The 15,461-nt window shown below is 59.1% G+C and overlaps 7 protein-coding genes across 7 annotated transcripts; 4 read left to right on the forward strand and 3 right to left on the reverse strand.

Annotated features, from left to right (window-relative positions):
- Positions 1–584: 584 nt before the first annotated feature.
- PAN0_004c2407 (uncharacterized protein) lies at positions 585–1,289 on the forward strand (the record flags this gene model as incomplete). The annotated part of the gene is made up of 3 exons (XM_014802351.1): positions 585–659; positions 743–937; positions 1,020–1,289. The coding sequence occupies 3 exons, from the start codon at positions 585–587 to the stop codon at positions 1,287–1,289; spliced, it is 540 nt and encodes a 179-aa protein (XP_014657837.1).
- Positions 1,290–1,318: 29 nt separating this feature from the next.
- On the reverse strand, positions 1,319–2,671 carry PAN0_004d2408 (serine racemase; the record flags this gene model as incomplete). The annotated part of the gene is made up of 1 exon (XM_014802352.1): positions 1,319–2,671. The coding sequence occupies one exon, from the start codon at positions 2,669–2,671 to the stop codon at positions 1,319–1,321; it is 1,353 nt and encodes a 450-aa protein (XP_014657838.1).
- Positions 2,672–3,090: 419 nt separating this feature from the next.
- On the forward strand, positions 3,091–5,274 carry PAN0_004c2409 (ADP/ATP carrier receptor; the record flags this gene model as incomplete). The annotated part of the gene is made up of 1 exon (XM_014802353.1): positions 3,091–5,274. One exon carries the CDS (start codon positions 3,091–3,093, stop codon positions 5,272–5,274), a length of 2,184 nt encoding a protein of 727 aa, XP_014657839.1.
- A 1,141-nt stretch (positions 5,275–6,415) lies between these two features.
- On the forward strand, positions 6,416–6,769 carry PAN0_004c2410 (uncharacterized protein; the record flags this gene model as incomplete). Its single annotated transcript, XM_014802354.1, has 3 exons — positions 6,416–6,422; positions 6,493–6,583; positions 6,664–6,769. 3 exons carry the CDS (start codon positions 6,416–6,418, stop codon positions 6,767–6,769), a joined length of 204 nt encoding a protein of 67 aa, XP_014657840.1.
- A 22-nt stretch (positions 6,770–6,791) lies between these two features.
- Positions 6,792–7,693, reverse strand: PAN0_004d2411 (small ubiquitin-related modifier; the record flags this gene model as incomplete). The annotated part of the gene is made up of 3 exons (XM_014802355.1): positions 6,792–7,021; positions 7,328–7,376; positions 7,472–7,693. 3 exons carry the CDS (start codon positions 7,691–7,693, stop codon positions 6,792–6,794), a joined length of 501 nt encoding a protein of 166 aa, XP_014657841.1.
- Positions 7,694–8,586: 893 nt separating this feature from the next.
- PAN0_004c2412 (uncharacterized protein) lies at positions 8,587–11,793 on the forward strand (the record flags this gene model as incomplete). The annotated part of the gene is made up of 1 exon (XM_014802356.1): positions 8,587–11,793. The coding sequence occupies one exon, from the start codon at positions 8,587–8,589 to the stop codon at positions 11,791–11,793; it is 3,207 nt and encodes a 1,068-aa protein (XP_014657842.1).
- Positions 11,794–12,053: 260 nt separating this feature from the next.
- Positions 12,054–13,991, reverse strand: PAN0_004d2413 (multi-copper oxidase laccase-like protein; the record flags this gene model as incomplete). The annotated part of the gene is made up of 2 exons (XM_014802357.1): positions 12,054–13,700; positions 13,923–13,991. The coding sequence occupies 2 exons, from the start codon at positions 13,989–13,991 to the stop codon at positions 12,054–12,056; spliced, it is 1,716 nt and encodes a 571-aa protein (XP_014657843.1).
- Positions 13,992–15,461: the final 1,470 nt, after the last annotated feature.

A 15,461-nucleotide genomic window follows, 5' to 3' on the forward strand; every position in this document is an offset into this window, starting at 1 on the left:
GGACCGAATCAGTATCCGATGTAGATATCAACAAATGTCTGTCGCTTTTTTAGCACAGCTGCCTTGCGACGAGCTGCGTCTTGCTCCCGCCGCTCAATTGTACACGAGAGCTAAGCAAGGAGAAGAGAAGAGAGCAGAGGTGTTTATGTCCGCCCATCGGGGTAATATCATCCCTTGAAGGTCCAGCGTGGTGTGTTGCCGAGGCCGAAGCGACCAATGCCTGCGTTGCAACAAAAGCGCCTGTGCCAAGCCGTGCAGAGCGCTCGATTCGGAGCTGAAGATGTGCACTTACTGTTACTCAGGAGGACCAGCCCTCAGAGGGCTATGTGGTCGTGACGGAAAGGGCAAAATCGTCGTCGTCTGTGCTGTTCAAGTGATGCTTCCGCAATTTTTTCTTCCTCTTCCCACCGCATACCTTTTTGAAAGTTCGCGATACGCGCGAGAGAAATCGCAAGCTCGGGTCGCGGGAGTTGGTTTCGCAGAAGGAAGCCTCAACTGGCATGAGGTTTCCTGAAACCTGCTTCTGGACCCTGCTCTCCTCGCTGCCAACCCTTACATTGCGCCTGTCGGGAACTTTCGTCAAAATGCTTGCATCTGCGTCAAGACCATCAGCTATCAAGTCTCTCTACCAGAATGTCCTGAAAGAGGCTGAGCGCTCGGTATGTTTCCAATTCAATCCTGCAACCGTAAAAGCTTTCGCTTAGCTGACCCGCTGCACTAACCTTTCGGAACTTGTCAATAGGCAAAGACGGGCCCGCTCGTTTCTTACTTGCAACGGGAGTACAAAGACGTAGAAAGTGGAGCAGCAACAGAAGTCAAGGCACAAGTGAGCTCCGACTACGTCCCATTCGCTGCGCCCGCCAAGAGCGCACAAGAGCTCCGTCAGCAGAACCTCGAGAACCTCCACGTCTTCTTGCAGAACAAGGCGCTACACGCTGTATGTGCCGCTCCCCTATTCCGCCTCATCGCTGGCCAATGTAGCTCGTGCTGACTCGACTTCTGCTCCTTGGCGTACACAGGAACTGCTTCAACGCTATAACCCAACCACTGGGCTCACGGAGGAGGAGCGTGTCAGGCTCACAGCACGAAGGGTGGGTCTCGACGTGCCCATAACCCACAACCCATCCGCCGAGTCTTCCGAAGCGAGCAACAACTACAGAGAGAGCGCAAAGATCGCTCAGGACCAGTACAAGCAGGACAAGGATTCGCGAGAGGACCAGCTTTATTCCGGCAAGGGTGACGGCCTCAACGTCGGAGGTCCGCTTCGACCGCCGGTGAACAAGGAATAGTGTATATTCGACCCTCTAGCAAATATCCATCATAGTCCGTATTCCTCGAACTTGGCTGCCACCTTGGCGACTTCCACATTGCCGCCGCTCCAAACGACGCCGATGCGGATCTCGGGCTGCTTTTCGCCGGCTTCTGCCTTTTGCTGAGCGATGGCTCGTACCCAGTGCTTGAGACCCCACAGCGACCGGTCGGACGGTGTATCCGCATCGGACGAAGCACCCAGCTGCTGTGCTGCTTCGTTGAAGCCTTGCAGGAGAGTGGCGAGGCCTACAGCAGCGCTTGGCTCCACGAACTGCTTCTGCCTTGTCCAGTGGAGTTGCAGCGCCTTGAGCACGTTCTCCTCGCGCGCAGTTACGATGGTGTCCACATGCTTCTGGATGTGCGACAACGTGAGCGGCGAGAGCGAGGTCAGAAGGCCGTCGCAGATCGTCTTGGGTGGCTGCGGCGGTGACTGCACCTCGCCAGCCTGGACGGAATGGAAGGCATCGTTGACCAGGTCTGGCTCCGCACCGATGACAACGATCCGACTATCCGCTCCCTTGACAGCAGTCGAGACACCGGAGAGCATGCCGCCGCCTCCGACCGGCGCAATCACAATGTCGAAGACCGGCTCAGAGAGATCGCGCGCACGCCATGTGCCGTCCGCTTTCGGGCCGACGGCGGCTACATTCTTGGAGCCAACCAAGGGCCTTGAAGCGCTTGACTTGGACTCGGCTGCATGCGAGCATGCTCCGCGCGATTCGAGGTTGGCAGCCTGGTCGAGCATCTCGAGTGCCATGGTGCCCTGACCTGCGATCACCAGCGGCTCGTCGTATGGATGCACAAAGCGCACCGTGTAGCCTTGCTCCTCGTAGCTTTCCATGACTGCCTTTGCTGTGGATTCGCGAGCTTCGAGCGTGGGTTTGCAAAACGTGATTCGCGCTCCGTATCCTGCCACCGCCTCTTTCTTGGGCTTCGGTGCGTTCTCGGGCATCACAACCGCGGCAACGCAGCCGGCAGAGCGTGCAGCACATGCGAGCGCAGCAGCATGGTTGCCGCTCGAGTGCGTCACCACGACGAGGCGGTCGGCGCTGAACTCGCCCTGCTTGGTAGTGTCGGCTTCGTGCTGGGCTTTCGCAGCCTCGAGATGGACGAGCACCGAGTTGGTGGCTCCGCGATACTTAAAGGCACCCACTCGCTGCAGATGCTCCGCCTTGAACGCCACGCGCACTCTCGGAGAAGAGGGTTCGGTCTCTGCAATCAGAGCCTCAGTGACCAGCGAGTCGACCGCTTGGTTGGTGAGCAGCGGCGTGTAGTGGGTGAAAGGCGCCACGCGAGCATGCGCCTTCTGGATGTCCTCCAGGGACACCAGATCTACGCTTGAGCTGGACGATGTCGACATGATAGCACACGGACCCGATTTGATGTGATTGTGAGGGCGGAGCCAACACCGGCCCTCCTGTGTTATCCAGGTATGCGCAGCATGGCCCCTCCGTAGCCGCTCTTCGGACATTTGGTTGGCTCGACATCGGCGTTCTACCCGGCTTTCCGCAGGAAGCCCAATCTTCTTTTCGCACGACAGGCGTAGACAAGGTCTAACACTGTCAAAGAAGAAAAGGCTCCACATCGCAGCGGCCGCGAGGGAAGCTGGAAGAATCGGGGCCGCCTTTTTTTCGATTTCAGCTGGCCAAGAATCGCAGCCGTTGAGCCAGTCAATTTTCAGCGCAGAAGCTGTGCGCACGATGAGGCTGAGGCACCTTTTCAGATCGAAGGTCCTCGCCTGGCCCTACGCGCTGAGAGGCTTCCTGTGAGGGAGAAAAAATGGCCTCGCTATGTCACGCCTGCAGCTCAGCCAAATCGGTCCTTTCTTCTCGATCTGAGTTCCCGTCTCTGGCCGGTGTGCCCATAGCGTGGAAAGGCTGGGATCACTCGGCGAGCTCATACTCCACACCGAGTCCACAGATTCGCTTCTTCCTGCCTTTCCGCACCATCCCACCTGGACCTTCGCACACCTCATCCTACACGCGCGATCCCGGAACCATGGCGCCGCTTCCCAACGCTCAGCAAGCCTCGCAGCAGGCTGCCCGAGCTGCTGACCGCGCTCAGGTCACTGCCAACAACACGGCCAACAAGCTGTCCAAGTGGGTCGAGGAGAACCGAACCCTCGTCATCGCGCTGGCTACCGGCACACTCGCCCTCGGAGGCTACTACCTATACTCTCGATCCTCGTCCAAGGCCAAGGCCAAAGGCACCGTCAGCGACAGCGACGATGAAGAGAAGGCAGGCTCTGCCGGTGGCGCCGCATCCGCCTCGGCCAGCAAGAAGAAGAAGAAGAAGGGCACCAAGAAGAAGGCCGGTGCCGCGGCTGGCGGCTCCTCCTCGACCGATGCGCCTGCACAGCGCTCGGACGGCCTGCCATCCGACCCTTCCGGACCGTTGCTCGACGAGGCCACCGACGACCAGCTCGCCGAGCTGCCCGAGTCCGAGATCCTGAAGCTGCCCAAGGAGAAGCGCGAGAAGCTCTCGCAGCACCTCAAGACGCTCGGCAACAAGGCCTACGCCAACCGCCAGTTTGAGAAGGCCATCGCACACTACACCAAGGCGATCGCCGCGCATCCCATGGCGGTCTTCTACTCGAACCGTGCGGCTTGCTACTCGAACCTCGGCAAGCCCGAGCAGGTGGTGGCCGACTGCGACGAGGCGCTCAAGATGGACAAGGTGTACGTCAAGGCGCTCAACCGACGAGCCGTGGCCAAGGAGCAGCTCGGCAACCCCACCGAGGGCCAGGAGGGCGTGGGCGAGGACAAGGCCCAGCTGCTGTTCGACTCGCTCGCCGACTTCACCGCCGTCGCCATCCTGGGCCAGTTCAAGGATCAGACGGCCACCGAGAGCGTCGAGCGCGTGCTGCGCAAGCTCGCCACGGGCAAGGCGCAGGACATCCTCAAGAGCCGCGAGCCCAAGCTGCCTTCGCCCACCTTTGTCACAGCCTACCTCGAGGCGTTCCGCGCCAAGTCCAAGCCCGAGCTGCCCGAGCAGCCGAGCCAGGGTGACGAGACCCTGGTCAAGGCGTACGGCGCGTTGGAAGCCAAGAGCTACCCGCACGCTTTCACGCTGTTCAACGAGGCGATCGAGCAGGGCCTGAGCAACGAAGATCTGGAGGCCAACGCCTACAACATGCGCGGCACGTTCAAGTTCGTCATTGGCAACGCCAAGGAGGCGCTGGCGGATCTGGAGCGCAGCACGACGCTACGACCCAAGTACGTGCAGTCGTGGGTGAAGAAGGCGTCCGTGCACATGGAGCTGTCGGACAAGGAGGCGGCGTTCAAGGACTTTGACAAGGCGATCGAGGCCGACGCCGAGGACCCGGACATCTACTACCACCGCGGCCAGGTCAACTTTATCCTGGGCGAGTTTGACGCAGCGATCAAGGACTACGAGAAGTCGACGTCGCTCGACGACACGTTCATCTTTTCGCAGGTGCAGTATGCGGTGGCGCACTACAAGAACGGCAACATCGGCCATTCGACGGCGGCGTTCCGCAAGCTGCTGCGCAACTTTGACACGTCGTCGGAGGCGTACAACTACTACGGCGAGCTGCTGCTCGACCAGCAGAAGTTCGAGGAGGCCATGGAGAAGTTTGACAAGGCCATCGAGATCGAAGGCGCCAAGCAGGGCTCGACCAACGTGCTGCCGATGATCAACAAGGCGCTGGCGCTATTCCAGTGGAAACAGGACATCACTGCGGCCGAGGAGCTGTGTCGCCAGGCGCTGGACAAGGACGAGGACTGCGACGTGGCGGTGGCTACGCTGGCGCAGCTCAGCCTGCAGCAGGGCAAGATCCAGGATGCCATCGAGTACTTTGAGCGATCCGCCAAGATTGCACGCACCGAGCCCGAGCTCATCAACGCGCTCACGTACGAGAATGCGTCGAGGGCGCAGCTCAAGTTCATCCAGGAGTTCCCCGAGCAGGGCGCGGCGCTCGGTCAGATGGCTGGAATGCTCTAGATATGCCGACCTTTCCCCATCCCATGCGGTCCGCTGGCGACGATGGAGGCCGCCGTTCAAGCGGACCCCCGCGTTCGATAGCTGACCACACACCACTCACTCCTCTGGACCGCCACTGTAAATCAAACCAAAAATACGTGCGTTCTCAGCGACCCCTAGCATGGATGGAGGCTGTGTGAAGCTCGGAGTGATGCATCTATGCAGCCCTACCTTGGTGTGAGAATTGGGCTTCTAAGGCCGATTGGATGTCGGCGGCAGTCGGAACGAAGAGGAGATGGCCGCGGGAGAATTGAGTGCAAAGCGAGCGTCCAGGGGCTTCGAGGCGCGATGACGTTGACGCGGGGGACAAGTGGACCCTGTGGCTTTACGAGCCCAAAAAATTAACCTGGCGAGGCTGAGTGCTGTTCGGGAGGGTCCGAGGCATCAAAACACTGGACGCTCGGTCGGATTGCAGTGACGAGCTGGTGTGCGCAGCGCAGCAACCAGGACCCGCAACCGATGCATGAGGGCGCGCTTGCCGGTGACGGGGGCGGGGTTGCAGGCTGATCTGGCTGCACACCGACTGCAGCGTGATTCAGCATCCTCCCGTGAGCTTGTTTTGCGGGCCCGCACTGGCTGCGGATTCGGCATCCATCCGAACGAGCGAGCGCTTTAGTGGCGTGTGATTGAGCTTGCAGGGCTGCCGGAAAAGCGGCGCCAAAAACAACAGGACGTCATTGACCGCCCTCCCTCTTGTCTTGGCCCCCGGCCTCTGGCTGAAGACAATGCGACGATGTGGCGTCACTGGCTGCGGCAGTCGAAAGCTGGCAGGTACGATGAGGTGACCGGTTGCCCCACTTTCGGCTTCGCAGCTGCGGCAGGTCGTGCGTGGCGCAAACCGTTGCTACGGTGGTAGACCCACGAGGCCATGTCCAGGCATGTGCTCAAGCGTGGTGCATTGTACCCGAGACATAGCTGCTAAGGCCCTGGACTCCCCGCCCTCGCCAGTGCCATACGATCTCAGCGACAACACTACTTAAACAGGCGCATCCTCGCCCGGGGCATCAAGAAGCCCCTTCCACCCACGCATCCGCTCTACTAGTCGCCGTAAGACGCTTGACTATACCCACTCGACTCACGAAGGACCGAAGATCTAGCCATCATGGGAGGTACGTTGTACAAGTTTTCTCCGAACATCCTTGAGATGATAGACTGACACATTGGGATTGTTGGTACCAGCTGTTGCATCGTGCCTCAGTTCGATCGTCTCGGCCATCGCGAGCCTGTTCCACACCATCTTTTCCGCCATCGGAAGCATCCTACACACCATGTAAGTCTTGGCCTCCAACCGCGCGACGCTGTGACCACGAGACTGACTCTGCCCTTTGGTCTTTTGCTTTGCACTCAAAGTGTGTCGGCCATCTCGTCGGCGCTGATCGCAACGTTCAATTGCATCGCCGACGTGCTCTGCTGTCGATGCGGAGGCGGCGGACGCAGACGCAGATCCAAGGTCTAGCCGCCCGATGCCACCCTCTCCCTTATGGGTCGACCATGACAAACTCGAATGCCTCCTTGTGATACCCTCCGGCGCAGAAGCCGATGCACGCCGATCTTGATCGTAGCATGTCGTTAGTATCTGCGCAGGATGCAATGAAGATGCGAAAGACTTCTGTCAATGCGAACGGTGGCCGATGAAGAGTGCGAGCCTTGCGGATGAGAGCCAGGCTGGAAAGCAGAGTCGGGTTGAGAAGCGAAGATGAGAAGTTGGCTGATGAACAAATACAATTGCAAAGGTACGGAGGCACGCAACATGCGGCGAACATGTACGCGAGCCAGAGGTAGCGCCGTTGCTATGGCGGCCACCCCTTTGCGGTGGATGATGGTGGGAACGATGCAGGGATGAGTCGAGACTCTAGCACGGTTGCTGAGACGAACAAGTGCGGGTGCGCATGCAGATGCCGATGCGAATGCGGGACCGCTGCACGCCCGTGAGAAGAGGAGAAGGAGGTGGGCTGGGTATACGAGGTCGGAACGGTGATCATGTACCGCTCGAGGGGCAGCATCTAGCAGCCACCGAGCTGCTCGATCATGGCGTCGATCTCGTCCTGGTCCTCCATGTTGAGCTGTCGTGTGGGGAAGGCAAAGGGGTAGGAAGTGATGAAGCGTCAGTGAACGCTCTCGAATGGATACGGGAAGTCAAGATGGCGCTTCAACTTACGGTCTCGGCGGTGTCGTTGTCGCCGATACGCTGGCCATCAAAGATGAAGCGGACGCTGTTCTCGGGCTTGCCCATCCTCTCGGCGTACGCCTTCTTGAGCTTGGACAGCTTGGTGGTGCGCTTGACCTTGAAGAAGACCTCGTTTCCGTCGGCGTCCTTCACCTTGATGTTGAGCTGCTCACCGCCCTCGGGCTTGGGCTGAGGAACATCGGCGTCAGACATGATGAGGTCAGATGTGTAGGCCAAAGGATGAGTCTGAGGATGTGTGGTTAGGGCGACGTGACGAGATGCAGCGGCACGAGTGTCTGATGGAAGTGATGTGGTGAGAAGGCAAGGAGGTGCGGACAGTTGACGTTGCGGACATACGACTGCGGTGCGGACGAGGTGGCGGAGCTTCCGACAGTGCGGGTAGCGATCTGAATGCAATCGGGGCGTCCTGAGCGCCCTCAAACTGAGCCTCGCTCCTTGTCCTTTGTCCGCTCTCTGCAGTCCAGTCTGCTGTCCGCTTTGTTCGCGTCGAGAGCACCGTGTCAGACCGGTGCCGAAAGAGCGTCAACACAGGTGGAGGTTCGCCCTGCAATTTCGCGCCCTCCTTTTCCGCTCGTCTTTTCTTGGATTTTCGTGATTTTTCGTTCTCCCACAAATCTGACAGTGCACGGTGGAAAACCGTCCCGCAATCCGAGAAAAGCAAAAAGACAAAGAAAAAAAAAAGGCACGAGGTGGAGTGAATTCGTAAATTTACGGCCGTGATGTGCTGCCTTGAAATTTTTCCATCCACGCTGTGGACCTCGACGTCAACTTCTTCGCAGCTTTGTGCACTCGAGTCCAAGCTCGAGCTCAAGCTCAAGCATCACAGCTCCTGCGCAAAGTGAACCCTGGACTGAATCCACCAACCTCGCCCAAGCTGCCACGGCTGTTGCGCTGCACCGTCAGCCTCTCTACGCCCACCGACGCCCTAGTCAACCTTGCATTCCCTCAACCGCCTCCTCATCACGTTTCCGCACCGCTTCCGTTAAGACCACTGCCGTCTCCAAACTTCCACTTCGAGCGAGTCACATCACTCCGTGGATGACGATCTCCGCAAGTCGCAACGTTTCGGCATAGCCTCTTTGACCATGGAGGCTGGTGAATCCATAGATTCGGCTGCGAGGCCAGGCTCGGCAGCGGCGTCTGCCCACTCCGACGCCTCGCAAGGCCATCAAGGCGCGGCGCATGCTTCGCCTGACAAGCCAGCTGGTGATGCGACCACACTCCCGGATCTGACCATCATGGATGGCATTCCCTCGCTCGATGCCTCGAACCTCGCCAGCTTCCTGCCCGCCGCGTCGGCGCAAGACAAGTCCCACCAAGACGGACCTTCGCTCGAAGAGCAGATCCAAGCTTTTACTGCAGGCATCGCCGGCCAGCTCGGTGACGTCCACACTCAGCCGCTCGACACACCTGTCGACACCTCGGCGCTCAACACCTCCTATAACACTCCCACCCAAGGCCAGGGCACTCCGGCCACCGCAGAGGATATCGCTTCCTTCGAGACCCTCATCGCCTCGCTCATGCCCACCCCGCAGTCGGGATCCCCAATATCCGCACAGCAAGCTGAGCCGTCCACAGACGCTGCCTCGCATCCAACCGTCGCAGGTGATCACACCGCCTTTGCAACCCCAGAGCCGCAGCCAAACACCTCCCCGGATGATGCTGCACAATCCTTCGTCGATACGCTCTTACGGCAAGCGAATCTCTTTTCGGCCGACGCAGCAGCAGCAGCTCAGCAGCCATCCACGAGCATTACAACGGAGCAAGCGGCGCCACCCTCTGTCAGCCAGGAGCCACGATCCGGCGCCGTTGCCGACGATGCCCTCAACGCCAGCCTCGAGCAGTTCATGGCGAGTCTGCAAGCTAGGGTCACCTCCAGTCTTGCCACCGAAGCGACCAAAGAAGCTGCAAAGGACACAGAAGACGCACCCACCACTCCCAAACCCAAGTCACCGCAAAAGACCCCCAAGCCAGTCAAGAAGCCCAAAAAGGTGCTCGGAAAGCGAAAGTATCGCGAGATTGGCCCCATGGAGCGTCGCACCAGAGTGGAGAAGGCGCTAGCCGAGTACATTGCCAGCATCGATACGCTCACCAAGCCCAACACCGTCACCGGGCCCATCCCTGCAGCAGACCCATCCAAGACCAAGATGACTACCGTCCGCTGTGCTCACGCCTCGGTGGCGCAGAAGAGCTATGGCTCCGAGAAGCGCTTCTTCAATCCACCGCCCATCATCAGCGTCACTGGACCCCTCCGCCGCTATGCCGAGCACGGTGCTGCCACTCTCACCACCTCCTCCACCTCCGAAGATGCCGACGAGGAAGAACAATGCCGTGTCAGCCTGCTGGTGCGTGGCGACACTGACGAGTTTTTCTCCAACGAGAATGTCGCCGTGCTCGACCAGACTCTCGAGGCCAAGATGCGCTCGCTCTATGTCACGCCCACCGGCAGGTCCAAGTCGTTCCGCTTGCAACTCAACCTCCTCCGTCCGTCGGGGCTCGAGCCTCATCTTCCCATCTTTAGCCCGCTCAAGAAATCGCGTGCGGCCGATCCGCTCTCTCCGGCCATGAGCGCGGGCAGCCCGGCGTACGATCAAGCTGATAACGGTTCCGAGACCTTGTCGCGCCTACCCAAGGGCCTCGCTTGGGCGTCGTTCGAGTCGGCTCCCGTCACCATCATCTCAAAATCGTCCAAGAAGACTGCAAAGCCACGTGGACAGATCAATCAGGTGCAGAACGGGTCTCTCGTCTCGTTGTTCAACCGCATCAACTCGCAGACCGCGCGCACAAAGTACATGAACACCAGCAGCGACGGTGCGCTCGTCGTGCACAATGGTGAATGGTCCACATACCGCATCACGCTCATCTCGCGGCCGCCGTTGGCGGATCTAGCTGGTGCAGAGGAAGACAGCGTCACCTACGGCTCGACCATCGTGTTGACGGATGTCAACACTGGCGCTAGCAGCGACCCGCTGGTGGTGTGCAAGGTGGACAAGGGCCAGGTGCAACTCCCGCAGCTCGATCCACCGGCTGAACTCCCCACAGCTGGCTCGGGCAACAAATCGCGCCGAGTGCCCATCGACCGCGCCTTGCGTGACAAGCTCGCAGCTGCAAGCAAGATGTCTTCGAAGGCTGGTTCCTCTGCGCAGCCACCATCCAATGGTCGTCCCGCAGAGTCAAAAGCAGCAGAGACCCCGGGAAGCAGCGCTCAGTCGGCCATCAAGATCGAGGGCGACAACTCTCAAGCTGGTCCTCCACCAGCCGCCCAAACCGCCAACGGAGTTTCAGACAAGCAGAACCCCGACGATTTGAATCTGTACGGTCCCGTGGGACAGCTGCAGAAGGTGGCGCTCATGCGGTTCGTGCCGAGCAGCGAGAGCGAGACCGTTTTTGGCGATTCCGAGCATCTCGAGTCGAACTTTGCCACGCCACGCAGCTATCTTTGCGCTACGATGCCGGAGGGCTGGAAGCATCTGTGCGCGCCCGACCAGGTCGGCAAACGTCCGCTTGGAGTCACGTTTGCTCGCACGCACGAAGAGGGATTCGGCCTCGACGAGTCACCGCAGAGCGTCGAAGATGTGCACAAGACGAGCGAGAGCAACTCGATCGCCTACATCACCCCCAGCACCGCCAGCATTCCCAAGGAGCACGCTTCGGGTAACAAGGAGGTAGACGAGGTGGACGATGGGTTTGTATGGACCGTCATTGGCGTTTCGCGATTCGAGTACTCGTACTTTGACACGAGCGCCACGCAGGCGTCCAAGGATGAAGGACCGTGCGAAGTGCCCATGACGCCCTTCCCGCTCATCACGTCCATGCCGACGTACGACCAGACCAAGCATACCCTGATCACCACCGTGACCAACTTCATCGTACCTGCAGCTATCACCTCGGAACCCATCCCTCTCGATGTGTGGGTGGGAAGCATCGGTCCGCTCAAGGTGCAGCATTCGGTCAAGCGTCCTGCATCCACCGCACCCGCGGGCGATCCTGAGGCCTTCATCACCGTCACGCTACCTCCCATTCGAGACATGCTCAAGGTCGCTCTCAAGGGCAACTCCGCCACTGCGCAGGCGAGCGTGCCGGCGCACTTCCTGCTGCCACTCATCTTTGTCAATGATTCCGACGGCACAGCCTACCACTCGGGCCGACACATTGTGTGCGAAGATCTGGTGCAGCTCATGAAGGCAACCGGCCACGACACTACCGCCGACGTACTCAAGCAGCTCGGCTTCGGCCTCGGCGACCTCGCGGGTCCTCCCGTACAGGGCGCGTGGAGTCTGCGCATCATCTGATTCCCGCCTTTCGCCCACAATCTCCGGCCCCTTTTTGTATTTGTACCCAACTTTCCCATCAGTCACACTCGGCCCAACTCTCAGCAATGCACATCACATCAGCCCAACCACACGAAGAGTGCGATCGCATCTCTGGATCATTTCGGTGCTTCAGCGAATACAGAGTCGTAAGGGTTCGTCTTCTGAGACCTGGCAGGCATCCGCACATGGCTGCTGTCGAACACAATCTCTTTTCGTCTTGGTTGCGGCACTGGGTTGGATCAAGCCGGCTCGATCTCGTTGATCGCCGGACCGCCGGTGGGACAGAGGTTGAGCACGTCTTGGGACCAGGGTAGCTGCTGGATCTTGTGCGGATGGATGGCGACGGCGGCCATGAGGCCCTCTGCAACATGCATGGAGATGTGGCAGTGCAAAGGCCACACGCCCGGCAGGTCGGGGATGATGCGGACGATCACGTAACTCGAGCGGCCGACGATGATCGTGTCTCGACGCAGCGGGTTCTTGAGGTTGAGTGCGCCCGGCTGCTGGTTGAGCGCGAGCCACTGCGCCAGGTCGATGCGTCCGGAGCCGTGCTTGATGATGTGCATGTCGGTGCCGTGCAGGTGGAAGGGATGGTCGAGGAACGTGTCTTCGTTATTGATGATGATGTCCGCCACCCACACATCATCCGGCACGAGCAGCGACGCGATGGTCGACGCATTGATCGGCTGGCCATGGTGCGCCATCTGCAGGTACGGCTTGTTGACATAGTTGACTTGCGTAACATTGTCGATGAAGAAGCGACCAAGCGTGGTGCCGTTGGCGAGCTTGAGGTTGCCGAACTGCGAGTTGAAGATGCCGAGCGAGTTTGGGTTGGTGTTGACCGGCACTGAAGTGTCCATCGCCGGGATCAGCAGCGAGTCGTCCAGGTCGACGCACGGAGTGATGTTGTCGCTCCAGTCGTGGGGCACGGGTGCCTTCTGTCGGGCGAAGTGTCCATGCTTCTTGTACTGCAGCGTGAGATTCGCCACAGGATTAAGCAGCGGGTCGACAAAAGCAAAGCACTTAGTCGTCATGGTCGAGCGCAGCAGGAAGCTGTCACCGCTCTTGCCGACGTTGGTATGAACGATCGCGTCGTGTCTCTGGCCGTTGTGAATCGGAATGCGGTGGACTTTGTGCGGAACAACGGGAGTGCCGTCAGCTGCGATCACGTGCAGCTCGTGATCGTCGATCGAGATGATGTGCTGAGCATGCGAACCTGTGTTGATGAACCTGAATCGGTACTTCTTGTGTGGCTCAACATCCATCGTGGGCGTCTGCTGTGGGTAGCACGCGCTCGGCATTCCCGGCTGGTGCGTCTTGGCCTTGTACAGCGCCGCACAATCGAACACGCCGACTCCATTGATGAGTCCCGACTGAGGTGACGGTGCTGCCACCGACCCGTTGTAGCCTTTGGCCGAGAGGAGCTGGGTGACAATATCATCGGCAAAGTCGTGGTAGTTGTCGGCAAAGAGGAAGACGCGCTCGTCGTCGTAGTCACGGCACTTCTGGTACGGATCGCGCTCGGATCGAACGATCAGACCACCGTACAGGCCATCGGTATATTGCATCTTCGAGTGACTGTGCCACCAGTACGATCCGTACTGACCCTCGATCTTGAAGCGGTAGGTGAGCGAGCCACCGGGTGGGATGGGGCACTGCGAGAAGCCAGCGATGCCGTCCATGAAGGGTGTGCTATTCTGGAACATGCCGTGCCAATGAATCGACGTGCCCTGGTCGAGGTAGTTGGCGACATTGACCACGATCGTGTCTCCCTCATTGGCCTCGATGAGAGGGCCAGGCGACTGACCATTGATCAAGATGCGCTTCTTGAGGAATCCGTCCGGAGCAGCGAGGCCATTGGTGAGGACAAAGTCGTACGTGCGCGTCTGCGGTGTGTAGTCGTATGGAACGCAGCCACGTCTCTTACTGTGTTTTGAATGGTGTTCATCGTGATCGTGTTCATCTTCATGATGGTTTCCATGTTCATGATGGTTTCCATGTTCATGATGGTGTTCATGTTCACGATGGTGTTCATCTTCACGATGGTGTTCGTCGACCTCATCCCCGCGTTCGACGTGGTGTTTGTGGTGCCGAGAGCACGAGTCCACGACCTCAGGACTAGCCAGAATGTCTTTATCGAGCCAAGGATCCGACTCTGATCCGGCGCGAGCTGACATTTGCGAGATTTGATGGGGATGTGTTGCACTCGATAGCTTGCTGCCGAGATCTGGGGATTGAGAGGCAGGCAAAGCGAATGCGTTTTTGGCTGTCAACCCGAGAAGGGCGAAGGAGCCCCAGGAAAGCCTCATCTCCAGCCAATGCGCTTGTTGAAGAAGGGTCGGAACGCAGGGAAGGTGGAGGATGCTAGCAGATGCCTGAAGAAGAGCGAAGTAATGTCCGTCGTCTCAGAGGCCTGAGTAGAGGGAATGCAGGGTAGAGCAAGAGGAAGGGGTCGGTCAGAGACGATGTGGCGCTTTATAGACGGCTTGGCCCCGTCGCACACAAGAGATGCTCAGCTGCTCATGCTGTGCGTCAGCTGTGGGCCTCTGCAGATCCTGAGGCAGTTCATAGTGATGGATCCCGCACGTCGCATTACGGGTCGCTTGGCCGAAGCGACGAGACCCACCGTCGAGCCCCCACGGCGTAACGCCGGATGTGCTCTGCCGCCCTGAAACAAGCAAACAGCGGCCAAATTGACGCAACGGGCTGTGACAACACTGCTGTGCGGGGTGCCACAAAGGATGCAGGTGACAGCCATGATTGTAGCACAGCCATCAATGTGGCACCACTTGCTGCATTGCGGCGGAAATGAGCTGGAGCGCTTTGGCTTCCCGCCAAAATACGCCGCGCAGAGGCACTTGCACAGCACCTACACGATGTCGGAGGGCTCGGACCTTTCGCCGACGGACAAGCCACAGATCTCTATGATACATCCGAATGTGATCTTGGCAAGAAGGGTCAGGGGCTATCGGATGCTCCGAGCACAAAGTTGGCTCTTGCCCTGGTGCCGCCCATAACTGCAGCGTGGATGCGGTTCCTGCGGCGCGCGTTGTACAATCGGCGAGAGAGAGTCCTCGTACTCGGACATCCGTTCGCATCATCGACAGCACGCGAAACACAATGCGGCCCTCGCTTGTTGGCACAACCTGCACTTGCTGGCAGAGCGAGCATCAATTGTTCAGGCAGGCCCGCCGTCGGAAAACCCATCGACGCAGCCTTCGCCTTGTTAGACAGGTGAGCATGTACCCGCGGCGCACCTGCCCGTTTCCCATGATTTCCGCGGGTGAAGCCGTACCTCTATTTGCTGTCTCAAACAAACAGAAACACTCTAAATTTCAATGGGCGATCTGCATAAATTGCATCCCGCTCGCACCTTCCCGAAAACTTCGCTTGTCTCTGCCGAGATGGATAATGGAGGAGATCCGACTGGGGATCGGTTACAGAGGCGCTTGCAAGCGTTCCCGGGAAAGCGCAATTCTCGCTTGAAAGTCGGGCCAAGTCGAGGAGCGGTGACGATAGTACCACTGTTGGTCGTGATGAGCTCGCCGCCTTACCCTGCAGCCACCAAGGCTGAATTCGAAAAGTGGTGCTCCCACAGTATCGAGGGTCGAGGCTTTCGGATCTTGCGCCAAGCGACTCACAATCAC

This window comes from Moesziomyces antarcticus (genome assembly GCF_000747765.1).
Source record: "Moesziomyces antarcticus DNA, scaffold: scaffold_v10004, strain JCM 10317, whole genome shotgun sequence".
Lineage (NCBI taxonomy): Eukaryota > Fungi > Basidiomycota > Ustilaginomycetes > Ustilaginales > Ustilaginaceae > Moesziomyces > Moesziomyces antarcticus.